The sequence below is a fragment of the Sinocyclocheilus rhinocerous genome, unplaced genomic scaffold (genome assembly GCF_001515625.1).
Source record: "Sinocyclocheilus rhinocerous isolate Xijiao unplaced genomic scaffold, SAMN03320098_v1.1 scaffold2019, whole genome shotgun sequence".
Classification (NCBI taxonomy): domain Eukaryota; kingdom Metazoa; phylum Chordata; class Actinopteri; order Cypriniformes; family Cyprinidae; genus Sinocyclocheilus; species Sinocyclocheilus rhinocerous.
Window position 1 is genome coordinate 173,801 of NW_015660491.1, and position 15,152 is coordinate 188,952.

General features: G+C 37.0%; 1 protein-coding gene across 1 annotated transcript in view; it reads left to right on the forward strand.

Annotated features, from left to right (window-relative positions):
* The window catches only part of eef2b (eukaryotic translation elongation factor 2b), a 22,433-nt gene that overhangs the window by 1,856 nt on the left and 5,425 nt on the right, over window positions 1–15,152 (forward strand). Inside the window, exons 2-12 of the mRNA XM_016534083.1 lie at window positions 1,290–1,504; window positions 4,613–4,794; window positions 7,260–7,471; window positions 7,693–7,871; window positions 9,563–9,668; window positions 9,751–10,003; window positions 10,082–10,277; window positions 11,667–12,033; window positions 13,100–13,453; window positions 14,413–14,595; window positions 14,678–14,810. Coding sequence (XP_016389569.1) covers window positions 1,290–1,504; window positions 4,613–4,794; window positions 7,260–7,471; window positions 7,693–7,871; window positions 9,563–9,668; window positions 9,751–10,003; window positions 10,082–10,277; window positions 11,667–12,033; window positions 13,100–13,453; window positions 14,413–14,595; window positions 14,678–14,810 — 2,380 coding nt within the window. The remainder of the gene's footprint in view (window positions 1–1,289; window positions 1,505–4,612; window positions 4,795–7,259; window positions 7,472–7,692; window positions 7,872–9,562; window positions 9,669–9,750; window positions 10,004–10,081; window positions 10,278–11,666; window positions 12,034–13,099; window positions 13,454–14,412; window positions 14,596–14,677; window positions 14,811–15,152) is intronic.

The window sequence follows — 15,152 nt, forward strand, 5'->3', positions numbered from 1 at the left end:
AATTTTGAAATATAAAATCAAATTTACCTTTTTTTATTCCATGGCTCCATAGACTGCCACTTGAAAACCGTCATTTTCTGCCTCCAGATAGGCTCCGCCCACAAAAAAACGTCATCCCTGTTTCGGCTCTGTAAGACTATCGCACTCTCTAACGTCAATTTCGTTGAATTACAGTGCTTATCGCTGGGTGACAAGCTCTTGTAATATACGGAGAACATTTTGAAAATGACATCTAATCAATATAATTTATAATCTATTTAAAACTTTTTTGGTACCCTATCCGTGAAATTCTCTAGCCGTAAAGGCTATCTCTCCCGGGTTTTCTGCAACCATGATGCGCGCGCATCCTGAATGTTTACAAACCTATAATTGGTCTATAGAGCCTCTAAAAGGATCTTAACAAAAATAAAAAATATACAGATTTTCGAGTGTGCACAAGAAACCATTAAGCTTAGCATATAGGACTGCACACTGAGCCACTTATTGCACCATCAGACCATTTCGCAGTGCGTTTTTTTTGGCTGCTGCAGAGTACGTGTTAAAGCAGACTTGAGGCCTAGAAATATGACGTACTGCCCTAAAGAGAGCCAAATTTTGATATTTTTATTTTATTTTTTATACAGTACCAGTCTTTTTTTATAGACCATTGAACTTTGCAAATGGGACAATGCACACAGCCGGGGGGCTCTGTATGTTGTCACTTCAAGAAAATCAGTTAATTCCTGAGAAAATATTTACTGATGACTGTACTAGGGCTGCACGATTATGACAAATCATAATTGTCGATTATTCCCTTGAAATTGTAATTGCGATTATTAATTACGATTATCACAATTTACACTGAATGATGTTTATACCATTGTTTGATGCAACTGCAGGCCGAGAAGTAAAAATATGAATGGTTTTATAATGTTATACTAAAATTAAAATAATGGGGAAAAACCCTTAAGATAACATGTAGAAAGAAAAAAACATATCTTAAGCGTGCAGAATAACATAAGTGGGCTTTGAACGATTACGTAATTGTGGCATCCATATTTGTAATCGCGATTAGAAATTCGATTAATTGTGCAGCCCTAGACTGTACTAAATACCAAATATAAAGCTGAAAATCACGAACCATTTGTTAAATATGGTCTGAAAATCTACTGAGCGGTTTGGAAGTTTGAGTCTGGGGAAAGTATGGAGTTTTGAGATGGAACATGTGTAGGAACCCTGGTCAGATACAGAAGTGTTTTATAATGTGTAAATTGAGTTTGGATGATGAATTTCAAATGCGTTTCCTCCAGGTGAACTTCACAGTCGACCAGATCCGTGCCATCATGGACAAGAAGTCCAACATCCGTAACATGTCTGTGATTGCGCACGTGGACCACGGGAAATCTACACTGACCGACTCTCTGGTGTCCAAAGCTGGAATCATTGCCTCCGCCCGTGCCGGAGAAACCCGCTTCACTGACACACGTAAAGACGAGCAAGAGCGCTGCATCACCATCAAATCCACGTAAGACGCCGGCGAATATCCAGGGATTTTAAGATCGCAAGACTAAATAAAATACAGTTAAATATATCTAAACGGTATCATGCATAAGGGAATTTTAAATTTGCATGTCTGTAAGAAATGCAATTAAGTATATAAAAATTATGCATAAATAAAACCTGGAAATATCAAACTTTTTTTTTTATATGCAAACCTATAAAATTGCGATTAAATGTAAACATTTTCATACATAACTAAACTTGTAAATTTCAGAGAATTTTAAAATTGCAAGACTAAATATGCAATTAAATAGATGTAAGCATTGCCATTCATAACTAAATTTGGAAATATCAGGAGATTTTAAAATTGCAAACCTGTAAATAAAATCCAGATAAATAGAAGATATAAATATCATGCATAACTCAACCTGACATGCATAAGGGAATTTTAAATTTGCATGTCTGTAAAAAATGCAATTAAGTATATAAAAATTATGCATACTAAAAAAGCCTGATATTTCCAGGTTTAGTTAAGCACACCTATAAAATTGCAATTAAATGTAAACATTTTCATACATAACTAAATTTGGAAATATCAGGAGATTTTAAAATGGCACAGAGTAGTACACTTCAGATGCGGATTTAAATCAGACAATGAGATGTGTACACATTATACTATAGTGCATGTTTTCATATCATTATAAAGTAATTAATTTGTTGACTAGAGGATGAATTAGAGAAAGATCAGCAGTTTGCTTTCAAGGCTGAAAGGATGCGAACATTAGTTTTACCTCAAGCGGTTAAAACAATGTGACTAAACACACAAGTCCGACCCAAATGTATCCGTTGTGTGATTCCTGTGAGTCGTTCTAGATGCGGCGGTGTGACTAACTTATTTTATAGTTTTGATTAGATATTCATCAAGTGTTCTAAAATAGAAGCACATAAAGTATGAGTATACAAACAATATCAATATGTAATTTCAATGCTATGGCCTTTGTGTAGAGATTTAAAGATTTCCATCTGTAAGCTTGACTGATGATACGAGATTGTAACACTTTACAATAAAAGCCCACTTGTAACATTAACTAAGATTATTAAAAGCTGATGTAAACATTTTCATACATAACTAAACTTGTAAATATCAGGGTATTTTAAAATGGCAAGATTGTAAATCTGCAATTAAAAAGATTTAAGCATTGCCATGCATAACTAAATTTGGAAATATCAGGAGATTTTAAAATGGCACAGAGTAGTACACTTCAGATGCGGATTTAAATCAGACAATGAGATGTGTACACATTATACTATAGTGCATGTTTTCATATCATTATAAAGTAATTAATTTGTTGACTAGAGGATGAATTAGAGAAAGATCAGCAGTTTGCTTTCAAGGCTGAAAGGATGCGAACATTAGTTTTACCTCAAGCGGTTAAAACAATGTGACTAAACACACAAGTCCGACCCAAATGTATCCGTTGTGTGATTCCTGTGAGTCGTTCTAGATGCGGCGGTGTGACTAACTTATTTTATAGTTTTGATTAGATATTCATCAAGTGTTCTAAAATAGAAGCACATAAAGTATGAGTATACAAACAATATCAATATGTAATTTCAATGCTATGGCCTTTGTGTAGAGATTTAAAGATTTCCATCTGTAAGCTTGACTGATGATACGAGATTGGAACACTTTACAATAAAAGCCCACTTGTAACATTAACTAAGATTATTAAAAGCTGTAGAAGTATTGTTCCTTGTTAGTGTGTTAATTACAACATTTACTACATATTTAAATGTTAAAGTTGCTTTTAATATTAATGAACTATGAACTACCTTTAATGATCTTGAGAAAGATCAGCAGTTTGCTTTCAAGGCTGAAAGGATGCGAACATTAGTTTTACCTCAAGCGGTTAAAACAATGTGACTAAACACACAAGTCCGACCCAAATGTATCCGGTGTGTGATTCCTGTGAGTCGTCCTAGATGCGGCGGTGTGACTAACTTATTTTATAGTTTTGATTAGATATTCATCAAGTGTTCTAAAATAGAAGCAAATAAAGTATGAGTATACAAACAATATCAATATGTAATTTCAATGCTATGGCCTTTGTGTAGAGATTTAAAGATTTCCATCTGTAAGCTTGACTGATGATACGAGATTGTAACACTTTACAATAAAAGCCCACTTGTAACATTAACTAAGATTATTAAAAGCTGTAGAAGTATTGTTCCTTGTTAGTGTGTTAATTACAACATTTACTACATATTTAAATGTTAAAGTTGCTTTTAATATTAATGAACTATGAACTACCTTTAATGATCATCAATATATAATTAATATTAATATTTGTTTTCATTTACAAAGTATGGTTCAGTACAGTTTCTTGTTTTGTTTTGTTTTTTTTATAGTAAAGCAGTATTTCAGTTTTCGTTGCGTATCCATTGTAAAAACGATCAGTTGATTTAATCACTATCCGTAAAATCAAATCGGTCGACCTCTACGGACAATATCAGAGAATTAAAATGGAAATTGTGTGAAAAGTGCAATCATATAAGATAAAAAAACAACATGCATGACTATAAATGGAGTTCAGAAGTGTGTTTGTGATATGCATGAAGGCAAAGGCTGTTTAACTGCATTTTCAGTGTTTTATGGCATTGAGTCATATAGTATTTATACCTTTTTGTTAGGGTTGTACCTATATAGTCATAATATATCACAATGCAAAAATGCACCTGTGGTATGAAAGTTTAGACAATTTAATTTAACTAAAATATGGTAAATCCAGAAGGGCAAACATTTGAGCTTCCTTCACTAATAAAAAAAAATAAATTAAAGTGCATTATTTAGTAAAACACACTATTTAAAACATTAGATGTCTGTAGTGAGGGAAAAAGTGCAAGCAATATGTCTTAAGTCATTTACTTTGTATTTTCTTATATTGCTCATAGGAAAAATCAACCCGGTCAAGTTTAGTTATCACTAAATAACCCAATCTCAGAGTTCATAGTTGCCCTAAACAGCCAATCATCTGTGACATGCTCACAAAAACAAAACAAAAGCCAAGCCGAGTGTCTCATGTTGATGCACAGAGTTGGTTGTTGATTTCCCTCCGTCGTGCCTCTTTCTCAGTGCCATCTCCATGTACTACGAGCTGACCGAAAATGACATGGCCTTCATTAAGCAGTGCAAGGATGGATCCGGTTTCCTCATCAACCTGATCGACTCTCCCGGCCACGTGGACTTCTCCTCCGAGGTCACGGCTGCTTTGCGTGTCACTGATGGAGCTCTGGTTGTGGTGGACTGTGTCTCTGGTAAGCTTTTTACTGTGGTTATACGTCATACTGTCATTGATGTGGCCTTCATAGGGTTTATGTGGGTCTGAAGTCTCCCTTCCACAAATTAATGCCTTAAATTGGACCAAAAGTCTTACATTTATGCCATTTAGTTATGACATTAAATAAATCAATAAGCCCCAAGAAGCCGTGGTTTACAGTGAATTTATAACGGCTAAGGGGTATTGTTAGGCACGAAGCGGAGTGCCTAAAACTAGGGCTGTGCAATTAATCGCATGTGATTGTCAAGCGCATCTCGTCAGTAAAGCCGGTTCCGTGATTGGTAGTAAATCGCCATCACCTGCTTTCAGATGGAGCGGCATTTAATACACAGAGCCGTAGTTCACTGACAATTAGTTCATAATCGTAGTTGAATCGCATTCGATTATGAACGTGATATTGCCTAATTGTCAGTGAATTACGGCTCTGTGTATTAAATGCCGCTCCGTCTGAAAGCAGCTGATGGCGATTTACTACCAATCACGGAACCGGCTTTACTGACGAGATGCGCTTGACAATAGCATGCGATTAATTGCACAGCCCTACCTAAAACCCCCTTAGCTGTTATAAATTCACTGTAAACCACGGCTCCACGGGGCTTATTGCTTTTATAAAACGGTTATTCCATATACGTAGTAAGGTTTCACAAAATAAAACGGAGCAAATAAAGTGTAATGATATTAATAAAAACAGTATTCTTCCACCAAACAATGTAGTTCCTCAGAATCAGTTGTGGTTGCAACAAAGTGGTTGCCGAGCAACACACAAACGTAAACAAAGGTGTATGTTACTTTGTAGAGTAATTTACAACAGCTTCGAACGCGGCTCAGCCAATCAGAATCAAGCACCGGAACTACCCGCTTTATAATAAAGTTTTATAAATGTTCTAAAATCTTAAAATATCTAAAACAACCTGTAAATCTGGCCTCACGTCATTAAAAATAGTTTATTTTAAGTGGGTGCCCTGCAGCACGATTGATTCCTCAAATCATCTTTGAAGGAAGATATTTATAAAAACAAGTGCAGCAGTGATCTGAATGCCTGAGTTTGTTCAGAGGAGGTTCACGTTCAGGGTCCACCAGAGCCGCAAACCACCGTCAAACACCAACAAACATTTAACTCTAACAACGCCCCTTAGCTGTTATAAATTCACTGTAAACCACGGCTCCACGGGGCTTATTGCTTTTATAAAACGGTTATTCCATATACGTAGTAAGGTTTCACAAAATAAAACGGAGCAAATAAAGTGTAATGATATTAATAAAAACAGTATTCTTCCACCAAACAATGTAGTTCCTCAGAATCAGTTGTGGTTGCAACAAAGTGGTTGCCGAGCAACACACAAACGTAAACAACGGTGTATGTTTGTAGAGTAATTTACAACAGCGTCGAACGTGGCTCAACCAATCAGAATCAAGGACCGGAACTCTTCCTCTGTATTATTGTCTTATTTTACAATACAAATATTTAAAGATCATTAAATCAAGAAACGTTTACTTTAAGCAAAAACTCACTTGTTCAATTTCTCAGACTTTGTTTTGCATAAAGCAGGTATCTGTCAATGGGGCCATTAGATGTTTATTCTGGTTTTAATCAGACTAAATGCATTTTTAATCAGTTTTTCAGAAAACAAGATTTTTATTAATGTGATTTAGCTTTAAGTAAATGCATCTTGATTTAAGAATCTTTAGACATTTGCAGTGGAAAGCAAAGCAAGACAAATACTGAGGAAGAACAGCATTTTTTTGCAGAGTGTGAAACCTATTTTCATATTTTAGTGCTTGTGAGCAGAGGTATTCAAGTCTTTCATTTTATAAATGAGTTGGAATTTTTTTTCCAAACTTTTTAGTGTTGCTAATAACTCTTATTCTGCTTAGACATGTTTCTGTGAGTATTAAAAGGTCTTAATTTGCCCTCATAAATTAAGGTCTTTAAATATTGCGTACACTGCAAAAAAAAAAAAAAGTTTTAAATCTTGTTTCTTGATTTAAAAACGCTTTGATTTCTGTACTGGAGAACATTTAGTTGAGATGCAAAATGAAGAGGAATATTCTAATTGAAATTGATCAAAATGAAGTGCATTTATACTTCAACTGGGAACAAATATCTGCCAATAGAGTCAGAAAAATAAACTTGTTTTCCCTTTGAATTAAGTTAAGACCCTTTTGGCTGATATTTGTTCGTTTTAATCATAAACTCACTTAATTTTGATGAATTTATTTGTTTCCCCTTCCATTTATTCCTAAGTCTTAAATTTGACTACTTAATACCTTCAGAAGTTCTGATTTACATTTAGAGAATGTATTGACGTATTGTTGCCTTCTGTTTAGTCCTTCTCTGTACATAGTCATAAAAAGCTCTTAAATTTACCTTCATGAAACCCTGATATGATCTAAAATGCATTTATTGCCGTTTACAGGATGTTAAATGTCTCTTTTGCTCAGGTGTGTGCGTGCAGACAGAGACTGTGCTGAGACAGGCCATCGCCGAGCGCATTAAGCCCGTGCTGATGATGAATAAGATGGACCGGGCCCTGCTGGAGCTGCAGCTGGACCCTGAGGAGCTGTTCCAAACCTTCCAGCGTATCGTGGAGAACGTCAACGTCATCATCTCCACCTACGGAGAGGATGAGAGTGGACCCATGGGTAACATCATGGTGAGAACACGCTCTCGTTTGTTTATATGAAGTGGTAAAATGCTATGTGGTCTGTGAGGAGAAACCATGCACCACTCTGATTGGCTGATGAACAACTAAACACAATATCTGAGACCTGCGCTGATCCTTCAGTGATTTCTGACCCGTTCAGAGCCGTAGTCTCATGATATCGGTTCCTTTAGCTGGACTATTTGTGCTCATCTCTCTCTGCTTTCTCTCAGATTGATCCAGTGATCGGTACTGTAGGTTTTGGATCTGGTCTTCACGGCTGGGCTTTTACTCTGAAGCAGTTTGCGGAGATGTATGTGGCCAAGTTTGCTGCTAAAGGTGAAGGTCAGCTGAGCCCAGCTGAACGCTGTAAGAAAGTGGAGGACATGATGAAGAAACTCTGGGGTGACAGGTGAGATTCATACCAGTAAATACAGTCTGTTCAGTTTAGCTGATAAAATGAGCCTCATCTTGTGCATTATTTTAGTAATTTGAATTAAACATCTGCTAGAAGACTTAAGCTCATACACTGCAATTTAAAAGATTAAAAAATATTTTTAATGATTTCCAAAATTGTTTTTGTTCAAAAAAGCTGTAATATTGTGGAATATTTTTATAATTTAAAGTAACGTCAGTATTGACACGCGCGCACACACAGATTGGAGATTGCGCAGCGCACACATGGAAACATTGACGACACTTGTCAACTTTTTTAATATAATAGCTTTGATACTGAATCGCTACATTTCTCAGCAACGAGGAGGTAAAATTGCTGTTTTTGAAGTAACTAAACTTACAGGTTCACTGTTTGCAGAGTGAGATGCACAGATGCAACTTTCATCTCGCTCTCTCTATCGATAATTAACTCAAATCAATGCTATAATTCATGCATTCAAATAAATGTGATCTTACCGCACTACTTCATCTCTGTGTCTGATTTAAAGTGGGCAGAATGCTAGATCTCCGCTGCGCGTCGGGTGGTTCTTTGCCTCCACGTGCGTTAAAATCATTTAATGCACAGCTAGCCATAGATTACATAAATGACAACAGAATTTTCTATTGTAGGGCTCCAGACTGCGACCAATTTTTATTTTTTTTATGCGTGTGACAATTTTGTGAGCACTAGCACGACCACCGCATTACCTAACTCATAAGCGCTGCCATTTCTGTTGCATATGAGAAACATCAAATTAAACCGTGCTGTTCGTTTGAGTTGCGCAGCGCGGTCCGTTTATCAGCTCGGACCAATGATTGAGCACAGCGAGAGAAAACTGGTCTGAGCTCAGAACAGGTTTACTCTGGAGCCAGTGTTGATCGTGCAACAGTTGCTGCACCGCGCTGCGAGATCCAGAGAGAAGCGTTTGTACTGTGCACAGATTTCTCTGTTATTAACAGATCAAACAGTGCTGACGTATGTCAGAAAACCAGAAGTAATAACGTTAGCTATAACCATGCATTGTGTTGTGGCAGAAAGAGTTGAATGTTATTACATTATTCATTTCAGGGTTTGTACAACCTTTTGAGAGAGAAATTCAAGCACTTTTCAGTGACTCAAGTATTTCACACAACTATTTCAAGCACTTTAAAGTTAAAAAAAATAAAATATATATATATATAATTTTAAACGGGATAATTTTTAAAGAGTTTTGCACTGTGTATGAAATAAGAAAAGTCACAAAATGCCTTGACTTTTTTTTCCCAATTTGTGACTGACTCACACATCAAGAGCGTTCCTTTTATAATCACTGAAGTTGTCAGTCAGTTCCGTATAATACTATAAAAGAATAATAGTACGTTTAATAAGAGTAGAATGTTCATTTTCTATATAAAACTTAGATTTTGCACGTTACTGTTGTTAATAAAAGTAAACTTTGTATGCTTCCCAACTCCAGCTCAGTGCTTTACTGTCAAATGTGCATTACCAAGAAATAAACGTGTAATATTATTAGTAACTGCACTTATTAATGCAAAACAATAGTCATTTTATGATTTCAATTATCTGTCTTTTTAATACCTTTTGGGTCATATGTAACTTCAGTGACCCAAAACTTTTAAGTGGTAGTGTAAATTATACATGAAATGTAAGCTCTGCTGCTCTTGCAGGTATTTTGACCCAGCCACCGGTAAATTCAGCAAGTCTGCCAACGGCCCTGATGGAAAGAAACTGCCCCGCACCTTCGCCCAGCTCATCCTGGACCCCATCTTCAAGGTGCCAATCTGTTTGCCTCAAACACTAGTGCAGATCTCCTTTTGATCCACCGGTGATCATACCGCACTTTCTCAATCCCCAGGTGTTCGATGCCATCATGAACTTCAAGAAGGAGGAAACCGCCAAGCTGATCGAGAAGCTGGACATCAAGCTGGACCCCGAGGACAAGGATAAGGAAGGCAAGCAGCTGCTGAAGGCTGTGATGCGTCGCTGGCTGCCCGCCGGAGAAGCTCTGCTTCAGATGATCACCATCCACCTGCCCTCTCCCGTCACGGCCCAGAGGTACCGCTGCGAGCTGCTTTATGAAGGGCCTGGAGATGATGAAGCTGCCATGGGTACGACACTCATTTTCTCAGGGTTTCTCGGGTGTGTGTTGCATTTGAATTGTCTGATTTAGTTTGTGTTCTGCGCAGGTGTTAAGAACTGCGACCCTAAGGCTCCCCTCATGATGTACATCTCAAAGATGGTGCCGACCACAGATAAGGGTCGTTTCTACGCTTTCGGCCGCGTGTTCTCTGGTGTCGTGTCCACTGGGCAGAAAGTGCGAATCATGGGACCAAACTTCACCCCTGGGAAAAAGGAGGATCTTTACCTGAAACCCATCCAGAGGTCTGCAGCACTCCGGACTCATTAATACCCAAATTAGTTTTCATTTAGCCAAGATTGAAAAATAGTTCAATCACTTTTTTTTTTTATTGATATAAAAACACTAACACTTTACAATAAGGTTTCATTTGGTAAGTTATGTGAGCAATACTTATTCAACATTTATTAATGTTAAGTTCAATATTTACAAAAATTATTAGTTAACAATGTACTGTGAACTAACATGAACACTTTTATTAACTAACATTAAAGGTTAAATGCCGTAAAAACATTGTTTATTATTAGTTCATGTTAGTTAGTGCATTAAATGAGATCTAATTGTAAAGTGTTACTGATATAATTGTTTCTAGCGATGCCTCGAAATAAAAATCCTGGGCCGAGACCAAAAATGTAGGGTGTATTTGGGCCGAAAACGGAATTAAATTTTATTTAATAATCAGCACTTTAAATAAAGGTTTTACAGACATTTAAATTGCAAATTAGGCAGTTTTTGTCCACTTTTTAATTAGATATTTCTACTTCCATTTGTTGGTGGAATATAAACATTGGCTTTAATAACTTCATGACAGATTTATTTAAACATGCATTAAATAATGAAGACAACAGGTTAAGTAACAATATTAATGAATGTGCATGTGTATCAAAATTATTAAAGAATGTGTAGGCTACATTTATTGTATAAATTGTATGTAAAATTGACACAATTTGAATCAAATTCATTTAAAAAGTAATGAAGCACAAAGATCATTGCGATTTATTGGATGGTAGGTGCGCTACAAGTTAGGGCTGGGACAATAAATCAATGCATTGCAAGTCGAGAAATGATTCTGCATCGATTCTGAGATTTTCCGAAGGCATTGCGATTCTCTCTTGAATCGATTCTGAGCTTAGTTTTTAACAGCAGATGGCACTGCGTGCTTTAGAAATAGCCGTATTCTGCCTGCTTCCAGTTCCTTACACACGCACCACTTGAACCTAAAATAATCATTCATAAAGTTCGAAAAGGTTGAAGCGAGTGTGCGGTTAAAAATTAACCTAGAGCGCCATCTGCTGTTAAAAACTAAGCTCAGAATCGATTCCAGAGAGAATCATGATGCATTCCAAAAATCTCAGAATCGATCCACGAATCGCGATGCATCGATTTATTGTCCCAGCTCTTCTAGAAATAATGTTTAGTGACTTTTTGATCATGCATCAACTGAAAACTGCACAGACTAAAAGATCTCAGTTCTTCAAAATTATTTATTTGCGAATTATTTGTATTTTTATTGGTTGTAATGATTTATTGTCCCTCAAATTAACTTCCGGTTGCCAAAATTCAGTGCATCACTAATTAACGTGATCCCAGAACTGTGTACCACCTTTCTGACGCACAGCATTTCTTTATTCCAGGACCATTTTGATGATGGGTCGTTACGTGGAGCCCATTGAAGACGTGCCATGTGGTAACATCGTGGGTCTGGTAGGCGTGGACCAGTTTTTGGTGAAGACCGGGACCATCACAACTTTCGAGCAGGCCCACAACATGCGTGTGATGAAGTTCAGCGTCAGCCCTGTGGTCAGAGTGGCAGTGGGGGCCAAGAACCCCGCCGACCTGCCCAAACTAGTGGAGGGACTCAAGCGCCTGGCCAAGTCCGACCCCATGGTGCAGTGCATCATCGAGGAGTCCGGAGAGCACATCATCGCCGGCGCTGGAGAGCTTCACCTGGAAATCTGCCTTAAAGATCTGGAGGAGGACCACGCCTGCATTCCACTGAAGGTCCGTTCATCATTAGCACTCAGCAGATTTTATTAGGACATAGAAAAACTTCATTTTTATGACCGTTACATTTTTGTAGAGTTCTGTACATGATCCAAATTGTGTACAGTTCCTTGCACACTTGATTCAATTGTAGATGCTTCGGATGAAATTACAATATAAACTAGAAAAAAAAAACATTTCTTAAGAATATGTTCACTTGTTTTATTAATTTAAATGTTTTAGTTAAATCGTGCCTGGCTGCAAAGAACTCGTTCCCTTGTTTTTAATTAATTCCTATTAGTTCCCTCATTTTTATTTTGTTTTTTTATAGTGACCACGAATTAAGAATTGGTTCCCAATATTAATTAATTGGTTCCCTTGTTTGTTGAATCATGGCCACAAACTAAGAATTTGTTTACTCGTTCGGTTTAGTAAACTTTTGTTTACTCACTCGTTTTAATTTGTCCACTCGTTTAATTTGTTCGCTCGTTCGTTTTAATGTTTGTTCACTCATTTTAATTTGTTCGCTCACTCGTTTTAATTTGTTCACTTGTTTTTTGTTCATTCTCTTGTTTTAGTTTGTTCTCTCGTTTTAATTAGTTTACTCACTACTTTTAATTTGTTCAGTCGATCGTTTGTTTTCACTTGTTTTAATTCGTTCACTCGCTCATTTTAGTTTGCTCGTTTTTCTTTGTTTACCGTTTTATTGGTTCGCTTGTTTATTCATTCATTTGCTCGTTCATTCCCTCGTTTCAGTTGTGACCACGAATTAAGAATTGGTTTCACTAACTAATTGGCTCCCTCGTTTTAGTTCAATTGTGACCATGAATTAAGAATGTTTTCTCTTGTTTTAGGTTGTTTCCTTGATTTAATTTGTTGAATAAATGCTAAATATATATTTTTGTCCATGTCATGTGGGGCTCAGTAGTTTAGTTGCATATACGTGATTTAAAGTTGAGTTTTGTATTTTGAATGTTGACTCTGTAGCAGTCATATAATAGCTTGTGAAGCTGAAATGGCAATAAATTGAAATGCAGCCAACCAGCCGTTCCTGATGTAACCCGTGTGTCTGGTTCTCCAACAGAAATCAGACCCCGTTGTGTCCTACAGAGAGACGGTCAGCGCAAAGTCAGACCAGATGTGTTTGTCCAAGTCCCCCAACAAGCACAACCGTCTGTACATGAAGGCCAGGCCGTTCCTCGACGGTCTTGCTGAAGACATCGACAAGGGCGACGTGACATCCCGTCAGGAGCTCAAGGCCCGCGCTCGTTACCTGGCCGACAAATACGAGTGGGAGGTCACAGAGGCCCGTAAGATCTGGTGCTTCGGACCTGACGGAACCGGACCCAACCTCCTGATGGACGTGACCAAAGGAGTGCAGTACCTGAACGAGATCAAGGACAGCGTCGTGGCTGGATTCCAGTGGGCCACTAAAGAGGTGAGACGCTCGAAGTCAAACGGGGTTTGGTTAACTAGCCGTCCTCTTGATGTCCTGGCTGGTCTGTGAGGAGAAATCATGCACCACTCTGAAGAAGTGATCGATAACACCTACCATAAATATCTGAGACCTCCACGGACATGAGCTAGAGCCAATCTACAATATTGAGACCTGGTCATAAACTTTGAATTATTTAAAATGTTTTATTGGAATATTTTTATTCATTTAAAATGAAGTGCAATTAGATATAAATAATAGAAACAGTACAAACCAATAAAAATAAGTATTAATAATAAAAAAAAAAAAATTATTAGTATTGTTGCGGTTATAATGGTGCTTTTAAATGTTTTTAATACAATTAAAAAAAACAACCAATACAAATTTATTTGAATTTTCATTTTTAGGTTTTTATTTTACTGTTTTTGTATTACTAGAAACCAAACCAATAAAAAAAATATATATTTTGCTATCATTAATAATACTTTTTTTATTACTAAAAGTAAAATAGAATAAAAAACAATACGAACCAATAAAAAAAAAAAAGTGTGTTTTAATTATATTTTTGGTTTTGGTTTGTTAATATTTGTATAAATAGAAACAAATAAAGCGATAATTTTGTTTGTGTACTTTTTTTTATTTTTTATTTTTTATGCTTGATTTTATTGTTTTTTTTTTTTTATAAAAAATAAAATGCAATGATAAAAACAATTTTAAAAAAGTCATTGTATTTTAATTGTTTAAAATAATTGTTTGCATTATTTGTTTTAAAATAAAATGCAAACACAAACAACTATAGGGTATTAAATACTTCATAATTTATATAAGAATAATCCTTTATTTTTATTGTTAATAGTAAGACTTTTGTTCCCTCCTTGTCCTTATTGATGACTTTCTTGCTCCTGGTCACTGCTGTATATAATGAATATTAAAGTTTTGATTGGTTTGGTTTCTCTGCTCAGGGTGTGCTCTGCGAGGAGAACCTGCGTGCCGTTCGTTTCGACGTCCACGACGTGACTCTCCACACAGACGCCATCCACCGCGGCGGTGGCCAGATCATTCCCACGGCCCGCAGGGTCCTGTACGCCTGTCAGATCACAGCTGAGCCCAGACTCATGGAGCCCGTCTACCTGGTGGAGATTCAGGTGAGACGCCTCGTTCTTCAGATGGACTTCACTGTGTAATCATCATCATCTTCAGGTGTGAGCGTCTCTGTTCTCCTCTCAGTGCCCAGAGCAGGTGGTTGGCGGCATCTACGGCGTATTGAACAGAAAACGAGGCCACGTCTTCGAGGAGTCTCAGGTCATGGGAACACCCATGTTCATCGTTAAGGCCTTCCTGCCCGTCAATGAGTCTTTCGGTAAGTCCTTCTGGTTCTGCTTCCATCCTTATCACATTTAATGAGCTTTTAATCCAGGGATTAAAGTTCCGTCGCTACGACGTAATTCCGTCAGTTCATAAAGACAGTCACTTGCTTCATTCCTGAATGATTCAGCTGTTCGAACGAATCAATTGAATGAATGATTCAGTGATAAAATCAGTGACTTGCCGCCACCTGCTGGCGGATTTGTTTAATTTTTAGCGTATAATTTCAGTTATTTGAATCCTATTTCTGTATTCAAACTTTTATATTTAAAACATTAATCTCCACATGAATTTATTTGCACTCATGCTACCTCTGAGCCTCATTAAACGTCTGAAA